The sequence below is a fragment of the Musca domestica genome, unplaced genomic scaffold (genome assembly GCF_030504385.1).
Source record: "Musca domestica strain aabys unplaced genomic scaffold, Musca_domestica.polishedcontigs.V.1.1 117, whole genome shotgun sequence".
Lineage (NCBI taxonomy): Eukaryota > Metazoa > Arthropoda > Insecta > Diptera > Muscidae > Musca > Musca domestica.
In genome coordinates this window covers 1,362,500-1,374,760 of record NW_026712147.1, presented here as the reverse complement: position 1 = coordinate 1,374,760, position 12,261 = coordinate 1,362,500, and the positions used below count along the sequence as shown (strand labels likewise).

Below are 12,261 nucleotides of genomic sequence, written 5' to 3'. Positions count from 1 at the left end.
CAGGTAACAACAACGATGTACATTAACAATGGTCCTTCAGTTCAGTTGATGGAAGAGCAGCGCACACAGCCCAGTGGCAATAAACGTGCCACCCTTTTCTCACAGGCACAATAATTCTTTCATAAAATTTTCGAAATGAGAGCAGAACACAGGTAAACCACCATAAAAGAGATGTCATAAAATCATCTCCGGCACTGAATGAAAACCTCTGCCAATGTATGCGAATATACACATGCACAGGCCAAAAGATCTGCATGAGGGGTTGTTCCACACACGCACACGAATGCTCTTCATTAAAGGATAATGTGAGAGAAAGAGAACAAAAATGCACCCTCTTGGCTGTGTGTGTAACCAATGAACGAACGCTTACTAGGTAAAAGGGGATGATCGTAACATTGGTTGGCCGTATGAATGGTAGAGTGCAAAATTTGCGCCAGGACTATTAAAGGACGAGGACGGTGGTGAATTAGCAACACAAACTATTTGGATCTCAAACAGTGAACACAACTCAAACAGAGCTGAGAACACTAAAATAAAACAAAATATATTTACAACAATTACGAATTAAAAATATTTGATAGAACAAAAAACATACATTTAACCACGATCAAGGATTACTTTACAATAACAAACAACAAAATGCAAACCACCGAAGGATCTCCCGATATTATGGATCAAAAATACAACTCCGTCAGATTATCTCCAGCTGCGTCAAGTAAGTATTTCAACCAAGCAATATTCTCAACGAAGCAGGCGAATTAACAGCAAGGATGAACCAAAAGTTACTTTGCCATTTCAAAGGATTACCCAAATTTTGAAAAAGCCAAAGAAGTTTTGCTTCCTCTCCAGCTAGGAATTCACAAAATATTTCTCGAGTCTCATTTCACAATTTACTAATTGATTTTTTCTCTCTTGCTCTAATTTTAGGTCGCATCCTATATCATGTGCCTTGCAAAGTTTGCCGTGACCACAGTTCTGGCAAACATTACGGTATCTATGCATGTGATGGCTGTGCTGGTTTCTTCAAGCGTTCCATTCGGCGTTCCCGCCAATATGTGTGCAAATCCCAGAAACAAGGACTCTGTGTGGTGGACAAAACCCATCGCAATCAGTGCCGTGCCTGCCGCTTGCGCAAATGTTTCGAAGTTGGCATGAACAAAGATGCTGTCCAACACGAACGTGGACCCCGCAACTCCACATTGCGCCGCCACATGGCCATGTACAAAGATGCCATGATGGGTGGCTCTGAAATGCCCCAGATCCCAGCTGAAATTCTTATGAACACCGCAGCTTTAACTGGTTTCCCCGGCTTGCCAATGCCAATTCCAGGATCCCATCATATGCATCCCAGTTTGGCTGGAGCCTTCCCTGCACCACCATCAGTTTTGGATTTATCTGTACCTCGTGTACCCCAACATCCCATGCATCAAGCTCATCCCGGTTTCTTTGCACCCACTGCCGCCTACATGAATGCCTTGGCTGCCACCCGTGTCTTGCCACCCACACCTCCACTAATGGCTGCCGAACACATTAAAGAAACTGCCGCCGAACATCTCTTCAAGAACATCAACTGGATTAAGAACGTGCCCTCATTCGGTGAATTGCCTCTGCCCGATCAATTGCAGTTGTTGGAAGACTCCTGGAAGGAATTCTTCATCTTGGCCATGGCGCAATATCTCATGCCCATGAACTTCACTCAGCTATTGTTCGTTTACGAATCGGAAAATCCCAACCGCGATGTTACCGGTTTGGTAACCCGTGAAGTGCATGCCTTCCAAGATGTCCTAAATCAATTGTGTCATCTCAACATTGATAGCCATGAATATGAACTCATTCGTGCCTTGACCCTATTCCGCCGCCCTGGCTCCGATGATTTGGCCAATTCTTCACTGTCCACCAGCAACGGCAGTCCCAACTCCAGCATCTCTGCCGAATCTCGTGGCCTCATCGAAAGCACCAAAATTGCCGCCTTACATGATGAGAGCCGTAATGCCCTCATTGGCTACATTGCCCGTCTACATCCCGGCCAACCCATGCGTTTCCAAAGCATTATGAGTGTATTGACCCAGATGCACAAAGTCTCCTCGTTTGCCATTGAGGAATTGTTCTTCCGCAAAACTATTGGTGACATTACCATTGTTCGTTTGATTGGTGACATGTACAGCCAGCGAAAAATTTAAAATGCAACGAACAGTTTGCCGTCGGACAAATGACTTGTGGGCCCAAAGAAAGTTTGGGTCGATACACCAGTGAAACATGCACACATTGGGGCACAGGACACTTGAAGTGTCCACAACCGCTGCTAAGCCCAGTGGGGCCCTGATGCACTCGATTGCCTCAGGTCAGCGGAGTGCTCCAGTTCTGGAAACTGTGATAATAATGCCTCAGCCTGATTTATCATCGGATATTTGTAGACCAAAATGGACAATACTCAAAGTTTTGATGTGGCCAACAGCTGTAAGCACTTAAAACAAAAAGGCTTCCAATTTAAAATAAAAAGCCTTAATGAATGAAATAAGCCTTCAAAGAAAAGTGTGAACAAAAATATCATCCAAGTGATCTTAATCGTAGCTTAAGTTTAGCAAAAGTTGCAAATTTTTGTTATATGTTTAAAAAGAGAGAGAAAAGAACAAACTAACAAAAATGTTGAAATCAGTTATAAATTTTTATACACATTTATGTAAATATTTTATAAAATAACTTAAAATAATATTTTATATTAAAAAAATACAAGAACGAGTTTTTAAAACATAAATTTATTTTCTTTTAATTTCAATCTCCATTGAAGTGTTTGGGAGAAGTTATGACAAAGCCGTCGGAAAAATATTAATGAATTTTGTCATGCATTACCAGCCATAGTGATTTTAACTATCTTTTATGGCCTTATATACGAGCTCATTTTATGAAATTATAACAATTCTGAACTCTTAAAATTAGTTGGTGGAAATTAACATGTCGGTGCACTTTGGTTTAGCTTGTATGGAAAGTGCGATAATAATATTTATATTTTGGAACAGTGTTTTGTAGTAGATAAAAAACAATATATTTAAAATATATTTCGGGATTGGACCATTTTTTGACATAAGGTTTTTTGATATTAGATACTGAAATGGGAAGCGAATGAAAAAGATCAGCTTTTTATATATTTTTATACGCCACAACACTATGTGTTGGGGTATTATATGTTTGATTTGGCCAAAAATTATGCAACACCTCGAAATATTGGTTTCCCACAAAGGAAAGTATATATGGATCATCCTATCTCGCCGAGCTGAGTCGATCTAGCTATGTATGTCCGCCCGTCTGTCCAAGCTACAGATCGCAATTATGGCCCGATACTCACGAATTTGAAATCGCAAAATATTCAGGGGTTGAAATGGACCAAAAACAGAAAAAAATCTTGATTTTTCTGTTGCTCTACAGGCCACAATTATTTACCGATCGACGCGGAATTTAGCGGCCGCTGGGCCGATTTTCACAATTCCCACCAATACGGAAAGGTCTTTTGACAGACAAGGATAAAATCTAGGAAAATCGCGGAAATTAAACCAATAAATAAGATATCTTCTGTATATAAACAAGTAAGCAAAGGCAATGGTCGGGCGGAACCCACCATTTGATACCCTACAACACCCCAATTTGCGTTAAAGTTTCTGCAGGTCTAAAACCTCTTTGACTAAAATGAATCATAATAGATTTGAAACCAATATTTTCCAAAATCATAAGATCTCTTAAAAGCATCGGTATTTTCCGAAGCAGATGCTCCTACTATGTCAAATATCATTTTCGCTCTTCCGGAAAGAACAAGAATTTCACATTTATGTTATTGTAATTTCGTTCATTTTGCTATTTTTTCCCATTTCCACATTTTTATTAGCATCTTATTATACGATTTTTCATATTGTTTTACACAAAAGTTATGGCATATTGTTTTACAAAAAGATGGCAGTCCAAAATGGTTAGCTCTGCCTAGCTCCAACCTCTAGACCCATGATAAATTTCGAGTAGATTGGTCTGTGAATGTGATCTCTAGTCCAATGAAAAATCTAGAAAATGTTTCTGTTTTTGGTCCATTTCAACACCTAAATATTTTGCGATCCTCTCCCTCCCCTCGTTTGATCTTAACCCCACCTCCATGCAAAATTTCGTGAGGACTCGCTCATAATCGTAATCACAATTTAACATGGAAAGACGAACAGACGGACACACATACCTATATTGACTCAGCTTGGCGAGATAGGGAGATTTATAAATAGATTCGTAGTTTAGTTTTACATCATTTTTGGTCAAAGCTGATATATGATACCCCAACATAAAGTGTTGTAAGTTATAAATATATATAGCTATATCTATTTTCAGTACATTTTTTTCAGATATTAAATTAAGAAAAAAAAAATAAATAAACAAGTAAGCAAAGGCTACAGTCGAGCGGGGCCGACCGTTGAATACCCTACAACACTATAATAAACGATACAGTTTATATAGGCGAGATACTCGAAAGAATTCCACAAGATATTGTGACAAATAATAAAAGAAAACCACCAGGTTCCGTTCTCTAATTTTCGAATAATAGCAACTTAAACTAATTTGCTCATTTCCAATTTATTGGTAGATGGTCTTCCTAGATCTGGAACCAATATTTCCCAAAGACCTATAATCTCTCAGAAGTGGCAAAAGATTAACATTTATTATTGGTTTTTGACTGAAACGCATCTATATGAGATACAGACATTTGACTACATTCTTCAACGAAATCAGCGTTAACGAAATAGTTACTGGAATGGACATTTTCGTATTTTGTCTACAAAAGTTGGCAAACTCCTTTACACATTGAATATTTTTGGATGGCCATCCAGAACTGCTTGGCTTTTGCAATGTCCGGTAACCCCCATTCAAATGTGCGCGAAGATCGGGCGATAATTACGACCTGCTGACAATTTTGCAGTTTTTTGGTCCATTTCAACCCTTAAATATATGGCGATCATCTCCAAAAAGAGTAGGCTTCTATTCTGACCCTCATCTTATCCCAATGCAAAATTTCGTAAGGATCGGGCCATAAATGCGATCTGTATATTATATCCTGATATCCTAACTACTTAGTTTTGTTAGCTGTAGAAATATTACCAAATGTTTAATTCAAATGAAAATATGCCAAAAATATGACAAAATTGAAAAAATATGAGAAAATGTTAGAAAATCAATATTTTCATCTTTAGAGAGATATTTTAATGCGATTTTTTAGACGTTTTTTCTTTCCTACCAAGAGGCCATTCTGAATTAATGAGAACTGTCGAAATCAGTCCAGCCGTTCTCGACATATAAGAAATTTTTCAAGCATATCTTCTTTGATAGACATATATATCGCACATATTTCGCTATATATCCGATTTGTTGGATGTTAACATCAATGTAAAGGTCAGAAGTAACCTTGTCATGGCTTTGTGATTTCGCCGGTATTTTAAATTATTGCCGGTTTAATGAAAAATTTTGAATTTTTTCAACAAAAAAGATATGGCCTATTTTACCCGCTAAATATTATCCGATGACCACCCAAATTGGTAGGCTTCTTCCCCGCGCTAAACTCTAGCTACATGCGAAATTCCGCGTCGATTGGTCTATAATTGCGACCTGTATAGCTACTGCAAAATCCGACATTTTTTCAGTATTTGGTCCATTTCAACCCCTAAACATTTGACGATCATCTCCAAAAGAAATAGGGTTCTATTCTGACCCTAGCCCCACCTCCATTCTAAATTTCGTGAAGATCGGGCCATAATTGCGACCTGTAGAGTGATTACAAATTAACATGGACAGACGGACAGACGGACAGACGGACAGACGGACGGACGGACATACATAGCTAGATCGACTCAGCTCGGCGAGATAGGAAGATCCATATATACTTTCCTATATGGGAAATCAATATTTCGTGGTGTTACATAATTTTTGGCCCAATCAAACTTATAATACCCCCAACACATAGTGTTGTAGGGTATAATAAAAGCTGAACTTCAACGTATAGCACATTAGCCATCCCAATCCGCATGTCTCTTTAATAATTGATATATTTGAAATTTCACTTATGGCTATTATTCTACTTGTTCTGTTACAAAATCACAGAAATCTAGTTGTTTGCATTTTTTGGTTGCAGCTGGAATTTGGAAAGCAAATGACCTTAACTTGATACTTAGCAATCTATGAACGTAAATGAGTGTAAAACCGCCATGAGAATATAACAACTCAGCAAAGGTGGCCATATGACACCATACACCACCATAATTTGTCTTAAAGATTTTGTATATCTTAAACCCTTTTGACAAGAAGAACATGTTAATCAATATATTAGATATATACAGGGTGAGATGAAAAAACTGCAACCAACTTCAGACTGCAGTCATTTCTAAACCTCTCGCCCGACAGCTGTTAAAATGATTCCAGTGAGCGCTCATTATATTGATTACAAGCGTACAAAAGTATTCTGGTGAGAATTTTCCAGAAAAAAAGTCATTCGTGATGGATTTCAAACGTGGTAGTGCGATTTCTTTATATTTGACTGGAAAACCATAAGTGGCTATCGTTAAGGCAATACAGCATTTAAATGTGAATAAATCTCTCTATACCGTGATACTGGTAGCGTAGCCCGACGTCAAAGAAGTGGACGGAAGAAAACAGCAACATCAGCAGAAATGGTTCGATAGGTAAAGAAGCGACTTGATCGAAACCCGCGTCGCAGTGGCCGAAAAATTACTCGTGAGCTGAACATAGCGCAATTTTTCATTCGGCAAATATTGAAAAATTATTGAAATTCCAAAAAGTGCAAAAACTTACACCGCAACAGAAAGAAAATAGACTCAAAAGAGCTTAAGAGTTGCTTCGCTTGGTCGAAAGTGGTGAACTGCCGAATTTGGTTTTCTCCAATGAGAATACATTCGTTGTCCAGCAGTTTGTAAACAAACAAAATGATCTAGTTATTTGCCAAACCTTCGTTTGGCCACCAGAACTCAAGCGCTGGCCATGGTGATGGTGTGGGCCGCCATAACAGCCGATGGTCACTCTCCGCGCGTATTAATCGACCGTGGCATCAGAATAAATGCCGAATATTATCCCGAAAAAAATAAAGCTTTGAGCACGCAAATATTCTGGCCGCAGACCTTGGACATTCCAACAGGACTCAAAACAATCGCACTCAGCACGCGCGTCATTCCCAGCGCACACATTTGACCAAATCGAACAAATCTAAACTTATTCTTAAATTTGATGCTATTTCCGATATATTTTGCTTTCATTCAATAACATTTAAAAAAAATGTAAAAACTATGGCGTTTGACTTTGTTGCAGTTTTTTATCTCATTAATTGGACTACTTACAAAATCATTCAAAATATCAATATTCGTTCTCCAATTTTCTATTATTAGGGTTATAAATAACTTGTTATTTTCAATTCATGTGTCGAAGCTTGTCAATATTTTATTTCTCCGGTTGAACATAGATCTGAATCCAATAATTTCCAAAAGACTACGTACGCGGGAATTAAATTTAATATAATAATATTTAATATATTGTCATATAGTAATGCGAAAGTTTTCTTGGTTTTCGGCCGGAGTCTCGAGATCATGCATAGTTTTCTAATTGCGCTATTAGTACGCGATTTGTCTAGCTAATGTGTTTCCAAACAGTATTTGAAAAATGGGTTTCTATATATAAATTGATATATATCAAATATATATCCGAATTGCGTTTTTTCATATATTTGAGATTTGGCTTTCTGTATAAAAATAATAAATGTTTTGGTTTTTTCGCACAAAAAGTCATCGTCCGCTTCATGGGATTGATATCATCCTATGGTCATAAATCCTTGTAGAGCCGCAAGAAATCAGAGAAAATTCTGTTTCTGATGTATGCCTAGATCAACTCAGTTTGTCAGTTGTGATCTGCACACTATATGGTAGATCTATGACCGATATTTCTAGCTGTTACAAATGTATGGGCTCGATTAAACTTTTCTTCACAGCATAATGTTAATGTTAAAATAATGTTGAAGAGTATAGACATTTACAATATGGGTATTAACATTGTCATATCCCCCATATACAAATCAATTTGAAGTTTTTTCATGGTTGGTGCATTAAGACTTGGGCCTTACCAAGTTTCACAATAATTGTTTTTTTTTTTCTTTTTTTTTATTTTTTCTTTGCTTCATTTATTTCTGCAGAATTGTTATTTTATCTTTAGTGTTAAACTTAATAAATGAACATATAAGGATCAACACATTAAAAAAAACAAATGATGATATGACATGCAATTTTTTTCCTTAAACTTATTACACATTGAATGAATAGACCGACCTATTTAAATACGCAATGATGAAACAGATGTTAACTTGATTTAAAAGTAATTAAGACCTAAAATGGAACAATTCGTTGGCATGCAAAGAAATTAACATAACATTTACGCATCAGCTACCACGGCCAGCCGAATTAAATTAAATCTCTGGCAACAGCATTAACTCAAAAAGGTGAAAACGTTACTTACTCTCGCCAGACAATAACCCTGTAGATATGCATTCAGAAATTTTATGTATGTGTAGGTTGCAAATAATTCGTTACTATAGTTACCAAACAGACCGGCGTGCGTATGTATGGTCTTATAGTACCCATTTCAAATAATCCAAAAGAAATTGAATTCAAAAAGTTAAAAAGCAAAAAAAGTAAAAAGGGAAAGGATTCACTTTTGTGACTTTTTGAAGGTCTCGAAATGAAATTACAAATACGCGTTCGTATGTTTAACCAGCCAGTCAGCCAGCAAAAGGATCCATTGTCAGGCAAACTCCATCAGCCAGTGAGTACATTTCCAAGCATTGAATCACAACACAACAACAGAATCAAAGAGTGAATGAGTCAAATGGAGTTTTATCCATCCCTAAAAGGATATTAAGATGGATTCATTTGTTCTAAAAGGTTGGCTGAATAAACAAATCAATTTCGTACATACAGATATACATTTTGCAAGAGCACTGCTGGTCAACGCAGCCGTAGAGGGGTGAGTGCCTAGTGTAGGATCACAAACATGTGTTACGTTTGCAGTATTGTGAGAGAAAACAAAATTTAAAAAATTGCATTCTAAATAAATAAACAATACTTTGTTTCAATGAGACAAAACTACAGTGAAAGAGAGAGAGAGAGACACACACAGAGAGATAAATAGAGAAGATAATTTTTAGGATTTAGTAACATGTTTTTTGGCCGAGCGAATATACAGTCTATTGTTATATAGAGTCAACACATATCTATAGGGTACCTCCCGCTATTCGGTATTTTGATGATATTACCGACACTATTCACCAAAATTGTTTTAAATTTCGTAGTTAAAGTTCGGAATCGGTACTAAAGACTATGGTGGAGGGTATAAAAATACGTCTTCGTATAGCACCCACATAACGGATTTCATTTAGACGCTATTTTTCGATGGATTTTTTTTTTGAATTTTCAAGTTTTCAAGGGTATTAAAAGTTCGGCCCGCCGAACTTACCTGCTTTTTATAACCTCCACTATAGTATGGAGGTAGTATTAAGTTTGTCATTCCGTCTGTATCACATCGAAATATACATTTTAGACCCCACAAAGTATATATATTCTTGATCAGCATAAAATTCTATGTCGATTTAGAATTGTCCGTCCGTCTGCCCGTCTGGGGAAATCACTCTAGCTTACGAACGAAATGAAGTAGTTTGATAAATTTTTACTCAAATGTACATTATGTCTGCATGACTTTTGGTGTTGAAAATGGGTCATTCAGTATTTTGATGATTTTAGCGACTTTATTCACCGGAATTGCTTTAAATTTGGTATTTGAACTTCGAAATGGATACTACAGACTAAGACAGAAAATTGTCTGTACAGGTCCACGTCTTCCTATAGCCCCCATATAATTATTTCAAATTTTGTATTTAAAGTTTGTAATGGATGCTACAGCCTAGGACAGAAAATTGTCTGTGCAGGTTCACGTCTTAGCCCCCATATAACGGTACCTCGTATAGCCCCCATATAACGGTACCTCCCGATTTTCGGTATTTTGATGATTTTAGCGACATTCTTCATCCGAATTGTTTCAAATTTGATATTTGAAGTTCGTAATGGACACTACAGCCTGTGACAGAAGATACGACGCCTACCCTATATAACGGTACCTTCCGATATTCGGTGTTTTGATGTTTTTAGCGACATTATTCACCGGAATTATTTCAAATTTTGTATTTGAAGTTCGTATTGCATACTACAGCCTAGGACAGAAAATTGTCTGTGCAGGTCCACGTCTTGGAACAGCCTTCATATAACGGAACCTCCCGATATTTGGTATTTTGATTATTTTAGCGACATTATTCACCGGAATTGTTTCAAATTCAGTATTTGAGGATCGTAATGGATACTACAGCCTATGACAGAAGATACGGTACCTACCCCATATAACGGTACCTTCCGATATTCGGTATTTTGATGTTTTAAGCGACATTATTCACCGCAATTATTTCAAAATTTGTATTTGAAGTTCGTAATGCATACTACAGCCTATGACAGAAAATTGTCTGTGCAGGTCCACGTCTTCGTATAGCCCCCATATAATAGGACCTCCTTATATTCGGTATTTTTATGATTTTAGCGACATTTTTCATCGGTTTTGTTTTAAATTTGTTATTTGAAGTTCGTAATGTAGCCTACATTTTGGTATTTTTAGGATTTTAACAAAATTTTTAATGGATTTTATTTTTTTGAAAATTGAAAAATTCGTTCTAAATGGTGGAGGGTATTCAAAGTTCGGCCCGGCCGAACTTACAGCTTTTTTACTTGTTACTTGTTTGTATTAATAATGTGTCAACACTTTTAGACCATATACCATTCTGTATAGCGAAAATTTCCCACTCCAAATACTGTGCGATTAAAGTTAAAGTACATTTCTCGAAGAGGCAACTATTTTTTGCTTTCTTGCCTTGCTAGGATTAACAATTAAAAATTCAGCAAAGCCGAGAAACATACAGGGGAAACCAACGATGATGAGTGATGGCTTGCTCACATACACACGCACACACATTTCAGCCAACAATATGTACTCTTTATCCTTTTTTAAATATGATCATTACACATGCATGCCCTCATTCACACATTGACAACAAAATCACGAGCTAGTCTGTCTTTGCGTTTGTGCCCCTGTGTGGGTTTGTATGTTTTCTCTGGGTTGCAACCTTTTAGTTACTAATAGCCCTACATTATCTGCTTTTAGACTTCTAATAGACTCCCAGCTCACAGTGTGCGGTATGATGATGGCTCATCCTTTTGTCGACAGCTCTGAGGACATGAACAATGCAACAAAGAGCACAAAAACGATAATTATAATGCTGGAAATTTTGTTGTGGTGTTGTATTTTGTCCATCAACGGTGGTTGCTTCCATTCTGCTTGGTCCCTTGAAAACAGACACACACACACACATTTGTTGTTATCCTTTTTGTTATTATTTTTTGTGTTATTATTGTTCGACAATGGCAAATGTTGTTGCCATCACTTTTTTTGGCAAATTGTTTAGTTGCATTTTCATTTTCTTTGACCAAAGCAAATTTTTTGGCTTCCCGAAATTGTGTTGGAAATATACAAAGACAGTAGCAAAATAATAGGAACAACCATTCACGTTGTATTTAAGAAATATTAGTCCTCAAGCTATTCATAAATTGTATGAATACTTTGTATTGGGATTTTTCGTGGTTTTGTTTGAGAAATCTTTATATTATTTGTGTCATAATAATTATTCTGTTATTATACACTTCAAATTAAAACTTGGCGAAAAATCTAAGTTTGAACAAGTAAGCAAAGGCTACAGTCGAGCGGGGCCGACCGTTGAATACCCTACAACACTATAATAAACGATACAGTTTATATAGGCGAGATACTCGAAAGAATTCCACAAGATATTGTGACAAATAATAAAAGAAAACCACCAGGTTCCGTTCTCTAATTTTCGAATAATAGCAACTTAAACTAATTTGCTCATTTCCAATTTATTGGTAGATGGTCTTCCTAGATCTGGAACCAATATTTCCCAAAGACCTATAATCTCTCAGAAGTGGCAAAAGATTAACATTTATTATTGGTTTTTGACTGAAACGCATCTATATGAGATACAGACATTTGACTACATTCTTCAACGAAATCAGCGTTAACGAAATAGTTACTGGAATGGACATTTTCGTATTTTGTCTACAAAAGTTGGCAAAC

At 36.8% G+C, this 12,261-nt stretch overlaps 1 protein-coding gene across 1 annotated transcript; it reads left to right on the top strand.

The window, feature by feature from the left end:
• The first annotated feature begins 496 nt into the window (after nt 1-496).
• Nucleotides 497-2,731, top strand: LOC101896695 (protein tailless). Its single transcript, XM_005180928.4, has 2 exons — nt 497-715; nt 928-2,731. The coding sequence occupies exons 1-2, from the start codon at nt 640-642 to the stop codon at nt 2,178-2,180; spliced, it is 1,329 nt and encodes a 442-aa protein (XP_005180985.1). The 5' UTR covers nt 497-639; the 3' UTR covers nt 2,181-2,731.
• The last annotated feature ends 9,530 nt before the right edge of the window (nt 2,732-12,261 follow it).

Bases quoted from the DNA above. Each gene is read 5' to 3' on its own strand.
- LOC101896695 (XM_005180928.4), top strand. From the start codon at position 640: ATGCAAACCACCGAAGGATCTCCCGATATTATGGATCAAAAATACAAC. The intron at 716-927 runs GTAAGTATTTCA...CTCTAATTTTAG, and splicing joins ATTATCTCCAGCTGCGTCAA to GTCGCATCCTATATCATGTG.